Source organism: Schistocerca gregaria, chromosome 3, assembly GCF_023897955.1.
Source record: "Schistocerca gregaria isolate iqSchGreg1 chromosome 3, iqSchGreg1.2, whole genome shotgun sequence".
Lineage (NCBI taxonomy): Eukaryota > Metazoa > Arthropoda > Insecta > Orthoptera > Acrididae > Schistocerca > Schistocerca gregaria.
The window spans coordinates 355988975-356005508 of NC_064922.1; the positions used below are offsets into that span (position 1 = coordinate 355988975).

At 38.7% G+C, this 16534-nt stretch overlaps 1 protein-coding gene across 1 annotated transcript in view; it reads right to left on the minus strand.

The window, feature by feature from the left end:
- LOC126356155 (WD repeat-containing protein 75-like) overlaps positions 1-16534 on the minus strand; it is a 209767-nt gene that overhangs the window by 168659 nt on the left and 24574 nt on the right. The window contains exons 6-9 of the mRNA XM_050006899.1: positions 15449-15607; positions 14896-15107; positions 5665-5849; positions 5426-5583 (exon numbers count right to left, since the gene is read on the minus strand). Coding sequence (XP_049862856.1) covers positions 5426-5583; positions 5665-5849; positions 14896-15107; positions 15449-15607 — 714 coding nt within the window. The remainder of the gene's footprint in view (positions 1-5425; positions 5584-5664; positions 5850-14895; positions 15108-15448; positions 15608-16534) is intronic.

Sequence of the window (16534 nt, forward strand, 5' to 3'; positions counted from 1 at the left end):
CACTTTGTCTCCTAAAAATGCCAACCCAACAATAACAATGCTTAGAATACTGTTGATTGTACACGAGTTACCGAATTCAAAAATTTGAACTACATGGGAATTGTTGGCAAATATTTCAATAAAAAAAAGTATTCACTCTGATTTGCAGGGAAATATAGTCCAGTGATGTATGGTATACAGATTTTCAGAACATGTTGCAATTTCTGAAATGCTGGTTACATTGGGAAATAATAGCGAAGCCTAAACAATTCAAATACAGACATAACCGCCACACATTTTTGGCACTTTTTTTAATACGTCCCAATTTCTGAGGTCTTTTTTAGGGTGAAACCTACAGCCCCGTTAAAACTTAACTATTCATTTCACTCATTGTCATGTCCTACAGAATCATACAAGGGGCAATCAAAAAGTTTCTGTTCAAAGGCTGATATGCCAATCAGGCAAAACTGCCATGAGCTTTGAGGCCAGTCATCCCACTGAGCCAAGTTGAAGATAGCCATTTGGTAAAACACCACATCCTACAGCTTAAAGAAGTCCGTAACTGCCAGCTACAAATCCTCATCCAATTGGAATTGTCAATCCTCCACAGCCTTTCTTAAGGGGGCCAAAGGTACGATAATCGCATGGGGAGAGATTGGGACTACAGCGCAGGTGCTCAAGTGTCTCCCACTTGAGGTAGCATAACTTCTGCATTACGACATTTGCAATATGGGGACATGCATTATCATAAAGCAGCAGCATGTTGCACCATTCTGGAATGGTTGTTTTTGACAGACATGCTGCCCCCATACATACTCATCATCTTCTGATGGATGTCTAATGGTATTTGTAATTCGGCAGCCAGGAAGAGAACAACAGCATGTTGTCCTGCATGGATACATTTGGTAATAATGTTGCCATAGTTCGCATTTCCACAGTTAGCACATATGTCAGAAATACACAATTGCCGCACTTATCCTTTCCCTACATATCAGTGCTTATACACCCATATCAGTCATGCTGCATTGCATATACGCTACAGAAACTTTTTGATCGCCCCTTGTATCCACATATCTATGTACACATGTATATTTAACTTCGTGATGATGTTTGCAGAATATATTCTGTCACTGTGTCTGCCACCTTATCTAATCCACCAATATCATGTTTGTCAGCTGCTATTTTGTATTTTACTTACACTACTGTTCAGAAGAAGTGAAAACCAAGACCAAGAGATGTGATCACACTGAAATTAATTCCACTGGTTAGGGGCATAACACTAAACAAATGATTAGCATTACAGACCTGTACATGAACTGTGACTGAAAATTTAGTACAGGTGTAGTGCCACCATGTGCTGCAATCACAGTCACTAGAGGTTGTGGTATGGAATCAAACAGCAACTGAGTTTGCTGCTGAGGAATACTCTGCCACTTGGTTTGCAGGAACATCCACAAAGCATCAACTGTCTCTGCAGGAGGACCTGAATGAGCAAGATGATGACCAACTACAGCCCAGACATGTTCAATGGACATTATGTCAGGTGAACAAGCATGTCAGGGGAGCAGTGATACCCATAATTCTTTGAAAAAGGCTAAGGCTTGAACACCGCTCGTCGTGTGCGGCAGGGTGTTATCCTGCTGAAATATGGCATGTGGAACGGTCTGCAGGAGGGGCAGTGCCTTGGGCTGTAAAACCTCCCTGATGTAAAGGTAGCTGTTCACATTGCCCTCAAGATGTAGGAGGAGAGATGACGAGTGATAGGGAATTGCACCTCAAATCATCACAGATTACCCTCAAGATGCAGGAAGTAAGATTGTGAGTTACAGGCAATGGTGCCTCAAATAATCACTCGTCATTTGTCCACTATGCCACTCAACAATACAGTCCACCCAACTGTGTTCAGCATGGCAGTGTTGAACATGTATGTTTCCATAACTGTAAGACAAGTTGAAGAGGGACTCGTCCGAAGACACTACATTTTTCCACTCAGCAAGTAAGTGTCGGTGTTCATGTGCCCATTGCAGTGTTTGACACTGGCACGTCCTGGTCACACGAAGAAGAAGCAATGGCACGCATGCCACCAGCCAACCCGCAGAAGAAAGCATCAAACCGTTGACACAGGCTTGTCCGCACCTGCTGTGGTGCTCCAACTTCACACCAACACTATGGACAAAGCTGTTCTGACCATTACAGCCAAGCAGACAAGATGGTGGTCATCTCGCACTATGGTCTCACTGCGTTATCCAGTACCTTGTCAGTGCTGTGTATGGCCTTCTTCCCTCCACTGGTTCCACATACATCTCACTGGTGACGCAGTGTGCCTGTGCAAGCTGCAATGTCATGAAATGACAGACCCACCTCCTGCAGATCGATCATTCTGCCCCGTTCAAACACACTCTCCTGCCGATATTCCATCCTGTGTTGTCAGTGAGGCATAGTGGCACTTGATTATACTTTTTCATTTCATATGATGGTTCCACCCTGACTAAGCACTGTGTAACATTGACCTGTCCAGTCACACAAAATAGGGTGCTGTTGGGCTTACCTGCATGCCACTCCCTGCCTTTTATGTAACTTGTTATGATTCTGCTGTTCTACACTTGCTCTAATCATGGCATGCTGCAGACCACTGCTTCTGAGTGTTTCACTTTTTACAAACAGTAGTGAATTTTCTTATAAAAATTATTGTTAGCATCCGATGTAGCAAGTTTTATGATTTGAAGTTAGGTATACTTCTTGACAACTGTTTGATGTTACATACCATCTGAAACATATGTCCAGGTCTTGTAAACACTTCCAGACTTCTGCTAAATTTTTAATGAATAATCACCATTGACAAGAAGAAACGGAAAAGAACTATAATTTTGCATTTTTCTCCAAAAAGTATGAATTACCAATGTATTCACGAAATGTAAAACTTGTGTAAGTGCTTCAAACACAGTCTTCCACTATTTACATTTTTGTACAATTTACAACATTTTTTTAAGTCCGCTGAAAAGCATAAAAGCACAGTTTCTCTTTATTTGCAATGAACGTATCTGTGCAAATGGGTTGCAACATGAAAAGTAATTCTTCCTTTGCTTGTTATTAACACTGTTAATAAATACTGGTGCTACCCAACGCTTGACAATATATGTGGACTGAATTATTTTGGTGAGCCTTGCCACTTTATTATTTTTTCCTTTTTAAGAAACTTAAAATATTTTTGTAGAACAAAACACTCTAATGACAGTGTCAGCTGTCTGTTACTACTGGAAGCATTATGAAGCACACCAGTTTAAACAGGCAATGTTAAGCTGGATTGTTCGAAAGGACAAGTGCGATAGACATTTGCTGTTGCTCAGCTACTGGAATGTCATCACTAATTTTGGGCCTTACCGCCTGAGACATAGCTCCATTGCAACAGTATGTGAGGCAAGGGGGCACACGCAGAGGCACTGATAAGTAATTTCATAATTTCACAAGCGAACCTATTTATACACCATAAGGCGGGAGGGCTGAGCCGCACCATTGTGGTAACATGGCAATGCAACTACAAAACGGCCTGCAGAGTATTTTTACACAAATGCGACACAAAGGTGTTGATCCATATATGACCGGAAGCTATGTATTGGCACAACAAGTGTGCCATTAATCACAACAAATATCCTTGACTATAGCATAGTTATGCACAGTCTGGCATCATCCCCTGTGACATCGGATTCATGCAAGTCTCCCTCACGTTATGGACCACCCAGTAGCCGATGCTGGTCTGGGTAGCCACTTTCACTATATCAATACAGTTTTCTAAGGCCACACCTATGGACTATGGATGAGCCATTCCCAGGATCCACAGTAGCAACCAAACTCCTGTTTTGGAGGGCAGTGGTTTGCAGCCAGGGCGGTACTGCCACCATCCATCTGCACCAGGGCGAGCTTCTAACCTGGTAGTGGTGGATGCTTATGAGAATTCAGCAGACATTTGTGTTATCAGCACTGCTCACTCAGGGCCACATTGTGCTAAGTCCGGCACGTGCTGCCGAGTGGGGCAAACAGTGTCAGAAAAGCAGGACACAGAAGTCAAATGGGCAACCTGCCACAGTGACCTTTGCACATCAATGGCACCTCTGATAGACCAAGCACTTGCTAAAGGCATATCCGGAGGTATTGCCGCACTTTAACGTTGTAGCTCAAGACTGAACAAGAGATGTTATACCTTTCAGCACAGTTTTTCTAACCAACCCTGGTCAGCACCATCATCTACACAAACCCGCCGCTCCACCAACTCTAACCATAGTGCCACTACTCACTTTGGACCACTAAAACTATTAATATGTGCTTGGCATTCAGTTGCACATTAGGCCAAGTCTGTCTTAAGATTTGTTACTTCCGATTCTTCTTTGTTTCCTTCATTATTGTGTTTTGCTTAGAAGACCTTAGAAATTATTTCCTGACAGTTTAAGAGGGTTAAAGAAAGAGGCACATAGCTGACATTCTCCACTGAATATAGTATGACTTACAAAAAAGGCAGACACATACAGAGTGCTAATGGATACAATTATCTGCATATCTACTTCAGCGTTATCAGGGTAATCATACTTTCTAACTTACATTTGGCTATGAAAGGGCTATGCTTCATCACATTTCAGAAATTTACGTGGCATGCACCCAGTGGCAGGGCAATTCATATTCTTGTCACAATTCTTTACAATACTTGTCTTATATGCAACATATCTTTAGCATGAAAAATCACGGTTTCAAAACCTGTGCCACACATCTGTCTAACACTTGTTATTCCATCGTGCAGTAACAGCGTCACCAGCCCCTAAGTTTACTGTACCCAATAAACAGAGTTAGACATGAGTATGATTCTACACACTCAGGAGAATGATCACTACAAAACTGCAGACTAGGACCAACTTGACCACCCTGTTAAGTAATGTGGCTGATTTTGGCAGCTACTTCTGAGCTTTTGCAATCTGAGCACTTCTCACCAAATTGTAGTTTCTTGCCGCCCCCTCCCTCCCCCAACAGAATTGCATCCAAGGGCCAACTTGACCACCCAGTTCAATAACACAGTTGATTTTGGCAACTTCTTCATAGTTTTTTGTAGCCTCTGTTTCATTTCCTATTCATTGAAGCACAAGAACAAACCTGTAGTAAACTGTTCATCTACTGATATCCAGTCACCCCCCCCCCCCCCCAATATTTTACATACTATTAGAATTAACAATAACATTTTCCACTACAAATGTTTATTAACTTACATTATATTAATTTTAATACAGAGAACAGGTTATATTAATGTTGAATAATAAGCATACAACTGCAATCTTCCCAAACAACTGTGAAAATTGCTTTTAGTTGTTCATTTTACAAAAAATGTATTTTAGTTTTCTTAAATGCATTTGAGGACTTAAAATGCTATTAATCATGCAATACTCAGCTGCTGTAAATAACTTACTGTATAAGCTTGAATTTTCTGTAAGTCCCCAAATTCGAAACTTTTGGTCATCACCAGTAGTAACAGCCAACAAGCGGTTAGAGATTGCCGATGGTTGGAATTCTAAGGCATAGACAGTACTCTTATGAGGCAGTTCTATTGCAGTGTTCAATGAATACCTGAAAATAAGACACATATAGGTGATTACTGCAACTCATAAATAGCAGACAACTGATCTGTAAAGACTAAGCTCAACTTACGTCTGCTTAGTGCTGTCATAAATCCAGAATTTTAGGCGCAACTCAGGGCTGATTTCATTGTCGTCTCTCTGCTCCACTGTTGCAAGCCAATCTCCAGCAGAACTGAAGGCAACCTTAATTACTTCTGTATTAACTATAACTTCACCTCGTTCCTGAGTTAGATAGTTCTGTCCTGTAACATCAAGCTACAAATATTTTGAGATTAGGACAGATGAGAATTTGCAACATTGAAATAATGTAAATTTAACAGAATGACTGGAATGCTACAAATAAATCACATCAAACACAAAAATAAAGCTGTTTGTAGGTCCCAAACTACAGCAGTTCATAAACACAGGTCGTCTTTCTGCGTAAGTATGTACATGCTGTAGCCAACAAAAAGTCGTAATATGGTACACTGAAGATATCTCCAAGATAAATATCAATTATAAACATTTCTTTTGACTCAAAACTGCATATAGCATTTTCAAAGTATGAAAGAAAGAGTTCAGTGACACAAAGTTAGTGCCTTAAGTTATTAACATAAAATCCAGCAGGGGGCAAGGGTGAAGTATGCAGCACTATCTGAGCAGAAAATGTGGTAAGCATAATTTCTGGGAGTTAGGAATATGCACAAAAATTAGCTGGTGTTAAACAGCAAATATATGTAGTCAGCATTCAACTTTGCAACGTCTTGTTGAATGCTTGTGAATAGTGAACAAAAGTATTACAAGAGATTGGCCCAATCCGACTTGTTTACACATTCCCTGAAATTTTGTATCTACAAGAATATACCCAAAGAAAGACCATATCAAAATATAAGCACTACAAGCTAAGATGCACTGCAAGTATCTAAAAAAAGTGTAAAATTGCCAAATTCATAGCTCTTAACAAGCCCGGCGGTGGCTGACCACTGCGTATTGCTGTCTGCATCGCGGGCAGTCAAAGCTCAGCTGTACCAGGAACGAGTGCGCGAGCCATGATGCACCGTCGAGGCCCATGGCTTGTTCAGGTACCCAGCTGAGCCTCGGTGTCAACAGGGCTCGGTGTAATAGGGAAACAGACAGTGCTGGGAAGGCAGGAATGGTGGGTCACACGTGAGCAGAATAGCTGTCTGAATCGTCTGCACTCCTATGAGAATCTTGAAGGTTTTATATGCTAGGAAAATGCTGTTCTTGGAGCCTTTATGAAGAAAAGTAACTCATAATGTAAAATAATGAATGGAACACAGTAATGTGTAATGCAGTAATGAACATAGTACAAGCAACTTTTTATTGTTTTATACAATTCATCCTTTCTTTTTTCCACTACCTTCTAAAGCCGCTAAATTTCTGTGCTCTTTTATGAAACTTGATGTGTTGTAGTTAAGTTTTTTCTTGTCTAGAAATGTTTCAACAATCTCTTCATACACACCACTTTTTATATTCTTCATGTAACGTTTGTGGGTGATTTTCCACAAACAAGGTCTTTCGCAGTACAATTTTATAAGTTTTCTATGTGGTCAGTGGTCTAATCCTTCGCCATACTGAAAGCAAGTGGAGCTTGCTGTCACATGTAGGAAAACTTGTGGACCCTGTTGCAACACTTGAATAACTGCAAAGCTTCTCCTAATAGTCAGATCAACAGTAGTGGCAACCTTCCGGCATAGCTAAATACATTGTCCTGGAGAAGTGTGTAACAATGTGCACAAGAGAGATGTGGCCATTCATCAAAGGGGCAGGAAAAGGCTTTCTACTTCTTGCACAAACATTGCCAGAAATAGAAGCATAGTACCCTGCTGCACGTGGAAGAGACGAGCTTCCTCACCCTACAATAATTTCTCACCATGAAAAAGAAATAGCAGACAAATACTGTGTGGCTGTTGTCCACCAAGTGTTGCAGAATATGCGAAGATGGTTCGTCCACATGTACCACTGACAGATGGACAGACATGTACAATGAAAGGCATTATTTTACTCTTTTTTTTACACGTTCAGTATCGTCGGAGCTGCAGAGTGAAAATTGAACTCTGTTTGTTGCAGAGTTCCTGTTTGTTGGATAAAAGTGCTACAAATGTACGGGATGAAACTGTACCAACATAAGAAAATTAGGGATATTTATAACCCATCTCTTGAAGGTTACATTCATTACCAGTCCGGGGGCAAATGTGAAAATGTCCTAGAGAACTGTTGTCACATTATATACGACAACTATTCCTTCTACACTGTTCTATACAACTGTGCAGGGCCCGGGTGACACCAGCCATCTGCTGCATTAGTCTATCTTAGAATCAGGAAGTGTTAGCAGCTGAGCATGGTCCTGGCTTATAGCTGCTATTGCAGGGTTCCACACCGAACTTAAATGGTAGCCATTGTCTCTGTTGACAAGATTGATTCATTGATGATGCTCTCCCAGAAGCCACTGACTTGGCAAAGCATTTTCGTTTCTTCAAATTGGAAGGTGTGTCCCTCATCGAGGCTATGTTCTGCCACGTCCGATTTTTCCTTGTGCCCCAGCTGTACACTTCTAATGTGTTCCTGGCAGCATTGCGAGATGCAGCGTTGTGTTTGACCAATGTACTGGAGGCCACATTCACACTGTATACTATATATACCAGGAACTTGTAGTTGCAATTTGTGCTCCACTGAGCCCAGTTACTCTTCTGTTTCTGGAGGTGGTCGAAAAATTGGTTGGTGTTGTTTTTCCCCATTATTCTCACAATTTTCACTGATGGGGGCCCAATGTAGGGGATAAAGGCGAGATTTTATTATAGTTTTTTCCACACACGTAGCAATAAGTTTATTTAACAATTACAGGCAATGGTGGAGATTTAAACATCCATCTTGTTCCTGATGTTTCAGCCATCAGTTATTTTAATGTAACACCGGAGGTTAAGTACGGTTTCAGTAAATACTGTGCAAAGTGAAAAACTACCTGCACATAGGCCACAAAGATTTCGTTCTATGCCCGCTACAGTGTGGTGCCTGTCAGGAACACGACGTGACAAGCAGCCAAGCCGCACTGATGCCTGGGTGGACTCGGGTCCTGGCAGGACACCACTCGGCCCAGTGGACCCCTGTGCGGCTCGCCCAGCTGACCAGGCTGTGTAAGTCAAGGCTCACCCAGCAGACATGGCTGTGGTCCAGGCTGTGTAAGTCAAGGCTCACCCAGCAGAGGCTGTGTAAGTCAAGGCTCACCCAGCAGACATGGCTGTGGTCCATGGCAAGTTGTGCAGGCTTGATGCATACCTCTGATGGCAGGTGCATATCCTTGGTTTAGAATGCATCAGTAAAGAGATAACCCAACTCGGCACAATCATAGTTTGTAAAGTGAATTTCAGTTTTCGTTGATAGTTTCTCTGAAACAATTGTCTATAGTTACTGTTCACTCAAATTTACAACTCATTTAATATGCATAATAATTGACAGTTGCTTCTGAGGCAGCATAAGAGTTGACAATGGAGATACAACTGAATTAATATTCATTCTGTTTAGCACTTAATGTTAAGTAGTGTGCAAAAACAGTGTTACTTTGTAAGGTTACAAGCCATCTGGCTTGCCTCCTTCCATTTATACTAAATTTATCTGACCCTTCTCACGACTGGTGATAGGCAGGACACTTTAGTTTCATCTTCTTTAAGTCTCATTAAGCTGATTTATCACAGGTAAGAGTATTTTATAAAATTTCAGTGTACATTGGCACAGGGGCTAATATTTCCAGTCTGTGAATGCACAGCCCACACATTGCTCTGAATGCGGCAGGTGTGTTGTGGGCACTCAAAGCTTTGTGCTGGCTTGGGAATGTCAGGTGGCCACCGACAGAAGCTCACAACAGAATCTATCAGTCCTTTTCACTAAGTCAGGGTCTGCAGCCTGTGGCACGGCTCACTTCTTTAGATGGCCTAACACAACAGTCTGAAGTGTTTGCTGGGACACAACAGTTTATGGCAAAAAAGTACAAGTCTTGGAATGTTGGGGCAAACCATAGTGAGAACAGAGATCTCGCAGAGGGCACGTCATGTTAGTTTGGCGTCAGGAAATTCAGAAATGTTTGACATTGCTGTGATCTGCCCATTGCTGGCTGGTGTCAGTCAGTCGTTTCTAGCACAAACTAGTGAGAAACATGTGCTCTGATTGGACCATGACTGACAACTTTCCAGCCAGTGGATTTGTTATATGTAGCATTGACATACTACTGATGAAAAAGAGCAACATTTTACCTGATCAGCTTATGTGGCCAGATTGACGCAAACTGCCGAATCAAGAGCTGGTGGAAGAAAAAGGGACATATTTAGTTTAAAGGTTGATGGAAACAGGTCACTGCTTCAAGATATGGTAGTGCTTGGAGGCACCCGAGTCCTGATGAGCAAGAATCTGATTCCCTACTATGATCAAAGTCCTCTATCTAACCATCACAGCAGATTGATGACACAACGCAGCAGCACAGCTCACTAGATGAGGGTTAACGTTTAGACAACAAGCATACCGTTGCCACAGCTCCACTAAACCCAATTCATACCTTAGTATCGTTTGATGTGGTATTTAGTCGACCAATGGAGTCTCCAAATCAATCATTGGGCTGTATTGGATTAATGATTTAATGTGCAGCTAGGATATGGTAGTCATACCTCCACTTGTGAGTTGTCATCATCAATTAACTTTGTTTTTTGTATAATGTTGATGTCAACACTTTGCAATTGTTTAATGTAATAAACAATCAGTTTATGTTTCATTTGTATTTTTATTTAAAGGGGCACATAGTTCCTTCCAGTTTGCAATTGTTTAATGTAATAAACAATCAGTTTATGTTTCATTTGTATTTTTATTTAAAGGGGCACATAGTTCCTTCCAGTTCCCCAATTTACTCTATTGATTTAATGGATAGTTATATACTGGGATTATTACAATTTTCCACCTTATGATTCAATGTTAGGACACTTCAAGATAGGAATTCTATTGCGCAATTTACAATTAACATGGGGTTTAAGGAAAGCATAACGGAGTCTCGTTAATAACCAACATAAACGGTTAAACTTGAATAAATAGGATGAATAACAGTACTTTAGAGATGTTTTCTAGAGATGTGAACCACGTAAAGTTGCTCATGAGGGGCAATGCACCATTACTGATGGAAACCTACGAGACTGGGCCCTATGAGTTGCAATTGAGATGAACACTGTCGACTTCAAGTCTTTTTTGACCTGGTTAAGTAGATTCAAGAAATCATACAGTACAGGAAGTCACAAAACAACAGAAATTATTTCAAGTAAAAGTATAGAAGAGATGTCATTAATTCATAGCTTATATGAAGACGAAGCTTGCTGTATCCCTAATCTGCTGTGTCTAATGCTAATCAGTCAGGTTTCTTGAAAGAACTGCAAGCAAACAGTAGTTTATTATTTTGAAGTGAAGAAGGACAGGGTCTGTTTTGCTATTGATTAATGCTATGATACATTCATATACAACAAAGACAGTGACACACATGAATGGATTATTGTTTCTGCAACTTTACATCAGTCTTCAGGGACTTTTTAGAGACAAAAATCTTATAATCAACCTACCAAATGTGGAAAAGTTGGAAAGAATAATTTGTAACATTTTATTCAAAATGGTTTCTAACTAGTTGTAGAAATTAATTAACTGCTTTTGTTGAACACCTGGCCTGGAACAATGCTACCTCTATCTTTCAGGAGGACTATGAAAAACTGTTGATGCAATTCAGATTCCACCTAGAACAACCAATGTTATTCTCAATAAAGAATTTTTTTGTCTGTGGAAAGAATTTTTCAGGGAATTCTCGGGCAATATAATTTTCAACGGCTCTGTGACATCTGAGGTCTAGCAGGAGAATAGTATTCTTAAACTTCAGCATTTGTGAATTAACAGTTTGCATCAGCGCATTTTATTAACTGCTTTAAGTACGCTTGGTGTGCAACAGAAAGAGTATAGCACTGGTCAGTATAATTTCTTACTCCACTGCAATTTGTCTAAACAAAACCAGTAATTATTACTGTGATGTACCTGAAAGCATTAATTTTTCTTTTGTCAAATGTGCATAGTTTAAGGAAAATGTTTGCTTTCATCATTCAAATGACATTTCACTTTATTGCGATGACTATGGAGAATGAACAAGGCATAAAATTAATACTAAAATATACATTATTCAAAAATTATCATAAGAACTACGCTACAGGAACTGTTATAAAATTATAGGTGGGTAAGAAATAATTCATTTCAATAATTTAAAGTCACTATTAATGGAAGTCTTCTGTAACGTAAGATCAAACACTGCCTTGATTTATTTTCCTATGCCAGTCACCTTTGCAACAGTTTAGCTGTTGGTACAAACTGCCTTCTATTCAAAACATTAATGATGCCTCCTATTCAAAACATTAATGATAAGTGACATTTATGGTATGGTTTAGCTGCTTCAAATTCGATTGTGTCACTCCTGATTTTAGAACTACACAGTGCTATGCTGTCTTGTCATTGCCAACCGTGTGCTAGGCACAAAGGGCTGTACAGACTGCTGTCATAAGTGGTTCTTCATGCAAATAAAAAAAGTAACTTCAACATTTTTTTTTAAAAAATACTTGCAGTGCATCTTAGCAGCTAAATTTTTGCCAGAGTGTTTCTTTCATTGTATTCTACCTGTATAAAAAATTTCAGGGTGGTTTCCTACAGGTCGGATTGGGCCATTCCCTTGGGAGTCTCAACTGATTCCAATAATCACCTAGTTACATACAAATTCCCCTTTACTCAGTATGTTACCATAGTCTCATAGCACAGCTTGCCATGTTTTATTATTCTGTAAGATATGCTCTGCCTTTCTCTCATCCTGTGTCTAATACTGAAATGTAATGACTGTCTCCTCACAGATCATTTCCAATACATATTCATACAAATATAGTGAACAACATGTAAAAATTTTTTGTTCACACACTATATATTTATAACACTATATATTTATAACAGTTCCTGTAGCATAGTTGTTATGATAATTTTTTAATAATGTATATTTTAGTATTAATTTTACGCCTTGTTCATTCTCCATAGTCATCGCAATAAAGTGAAATGTCATTTGAATGATGAAAGCAAACATTTTCCTTAAACTATGCACATTTGCTTCGCTGAGTTTCTGTCAACAAAAGTAAATGTCTAATTTCTTACAATCACATGTGATCTTCTATTACAAGGCTGGCTTAAGGAAGTTCTCCATGATAGTCTATCCTGTGCAAATCTTTTCATCTCTGGACAATCCCCACAACCTAAATACATTTGAACCCACTTATAGTAGTCAAGCCTTGATCTCCTCTACAACTTTTACTCCCCCCTCCCAAAACACACACATTCCCTGCCTAACATCACCAAAATGATGATTCTTTGATATCTCAGGATGAGTTCTATCACCCAATACCTTGTTTTAGTCCAGTTGTGCCTTAAGTTTTTTTCCCTTTAATTAGATTCAGTACCTCTTCATTAGTTATCTGATCTACTCAATCCAATTCTCAGTATTCTTCTGTAGCATCACCTTTCAAAATTGTATTTTCTTCTTGTCTGAACTGTTTATTGTCCATGTTTCACTTCCATATGAGGCTAAGCTCAAGACAAATACCATCATAGAAAGACTTTCTAATACTTAAATTTATTAATTATATTAAATTTTAGCTTCCAGTTGGATAAGCAAAGAAACTTTACCTAGGTTTCGGCTATAATGATGTAGCTTTCTTCAGAAATGTCACAATATAAAATTAAAACATGCCAGATATTGGTCTTATTAAACTTAAAATGTTGCTACTACAGTACATATTCATAAGACCGCGTCCTAACTCAGTGACCGCGGTCCACATGTCTGGCCCATTTGTGTGGCCTATTGGAAAAACATTAGTAAAAGTGACGCAGTCTTATGACTATGTACTGTATTACTAACAATTTAAGTCTGATAAAGCCAATATCTGGCATGTTTTAATTTTAATTTTATATTGTGACATTTCTAAAGAAGGCTACATTATTACAGCCGAAACCTAGGTAAAGTTTCTTTGCTTATGCAACTGAAGGCAGAAATTTAATATAATTTTTTCAGTTCCTGACTGCTACACCATGCTAAAAATATTCGGCTTTAAATATATATATGATGTTACAAAATTTCACTTTTTCAGAAATGCTAATCTTGCAACTACCAGTTTGTATTTTATATATTCTCACACAGTCTCCATAACAAACATAAACCATATCTTATATGAGTAAGTAAAATACCTTCAGTGGTAGGAAAAGATTCTTTTCAAGCTATTCCTAAAATCTCATCTGAAAAAGACCTTTATATTTCATGTAATCAATGGACTGTGAATGATTAACATTTTTGTGAATCATCATCATCATCATCATCATCATCATCATAACTATGCTCTAGCTATGGCTACAGGTATCAATTTCACTAGGGATAAAGATACAAAGTAAGTTCTTTTCTAATTATTCAGAGATATACTTTGCTGTAAATAGGCTACTGCCAGCTGTGCTAAGAAGTGTCTTGGGAACACATTTAGCCAGGACCTGTTCAAGAACATTTTATACACAAGCAACTTAACACTTGGCTTGCCCCCCTCTTTTCCGTTGTACACTTTCATCTATGTCAGTCTCCGTTACTAATTGTGATATACAGTTCATACAGATCTTCTATTTGGGCATCTCTGGCTCCCCTCTCAGCCCGGCGACCCAAACAGCCACCACTAATTGTGATATGCCCTAGACAGAAATTTAGCAGATATGGCATCTCTGAGCTTGGCGGCATGTGTCACTTGGGCCTTCAACTAGCTCTCCGTTTAGCACAGTCTAGCTAAATCTGATTCCTTGCTGATAAATGCAGAAGAATTCAGCTCTATCATACATTTGCCTATAAAAAGCTTCTCAAACATTAAATTTAATACATTGAATATACAAAGAAGGTAGCACTGTTAATGGTTTCATTACTTTTAGTATTTGAAATACACACAGTAGCAAGTTGTTTCTGTGTTTTTCCATTACTATTTACATTGTACAATACACTTATGACATTAGCATAATCTGCAGACAGACAAAATCTGATAACTGCCTGACATAACTATATTCTGCATTGAAGGTGCTAATACTTTTTTTCAAAATGTGTCATTAACTACAAATTTTGCTCAATAGTTTTATTAAATTATATATGTACGAAATATGCTGTATCAAAAGATGTATACTTGTTAAAAATGGTTAGTAATTATAATAATTTTGCATTTATAATTTGCATACATACATTGTATAGCAGTGTTTTTGAGTGCACTGAGAAAAACTGTAAGTGCCCTGTGCGTCCATTAAGTACCAAGGACTGTGTGCGAGGATCCCTTGTTAACCTGGCTGGGAAGAGAGGTCCAGGTCTTCCAGGAGCAGTAGCCACAGGCCTAACTCCCCATGTAAAATGTTGAACGACAGATAAATGTTTGAACTGGGGATCAATTATTTGAATTGCTGGAAAATGAAAGAAACAACAAAATTTGAATTTCAGTTTTAGAATTGAAACATTTGCAGTATATTTTTATGTAAAATTTTGTAAGAAGCTCAATCACATTCTATTATTCAACTTCCTGGTACTAAATGTGGAATTTGCGGAAGTGACCTTTAAATTGTTTTTCAAAGAATCCTTAGCAAAATAGTGAACAAAATTTTAGAGTTGTACATCTATAAATGACATGAAACCTCAAAATTAAATATTCAGTCAACATTCAAATGTGTGTAGCTACTTCTTGTGTATAAAACCTTTTTAATTCAAAGCAGGGTAAATAAATTCTGACAACTCTGCAATGTTTTACCATTATCATCTGTTGAAATGCCTATACATCTGTTATCTGAAGATAATGAAATGTGGGCGATAGAGGCTGGTAATCGTGGCAAGAAACTGCGCTGCTGTGAGGCATCTAGGGACCACTTCACTAAAACTCCCTCACCACCTCCAGTGTAGACATATGTTCCTGCAAAATAAAAGAGAAATATTGCTAATGACAAACAGAAAAATCTGGAATATTATGTGCTATGAAAGACTAAATCAATAAAATACATGTAACATTCCAATATCATATTTGAAACTATGAAAATGTAACCTTTTGCTATGACAAACTGTCCTAATCTTAGAATAAAATAATTGCAAAGGCATTTTAACTAAACATTTGTCCTCTTATGCATACTGGGAAACATCAAATAAATAACAGAAAATTAAATCATGAAGTACCATTTAGATGTTTTTTCTCTCTTCTATAGTGACACAAAAATACTCACAGCAAGAAGGAAACAGACAATTGAAAATGCCTCTCACGGTGAAGTACTTTTTTCATTAATTTTTTGTAACTAACATTATTCAACCTCTCCGTTCAAACACTGTTTGAAGGGATTACTGTCAGTAAAATCCTAATGGAAAAAAAGAGTCTGATAGTACAATTTTAATATTTAATCCCTTCTATGACTCACTGTTAAAACTCTGACATACACAGGAGCAACTGAAGTTACATTTAAACATTATAGACATAACACCATATCTCATTGTCAGGTTATAAAATTTGAGTAAGGCTTTCATGATAGGCAATTTTAAAATCCAAACTCAATAGGAATATGGTAATGAAAAGTCTTGGAGGTATATGAATACAGTAATTTAAGTAGCAAATGTAACAACTCAACAAATAGCTGAATTGCTGAGTTGTAGATAGATACATAAAATGTCTCATAATTTTGTTAATTTTGGACAATTCCTTCGTCAGAGATAGAGTACACATACACCCATGTCCATGGCGACTACACCCCCAGCAGCACTGCAGCTTGACTGGGTAGAGGGCTCATGTCAATGAGCTGGGCGAGGGGAGGAAGTTGGCAGAGAGTTGGATGCAAGATTGGAGAAGGATGGCTAA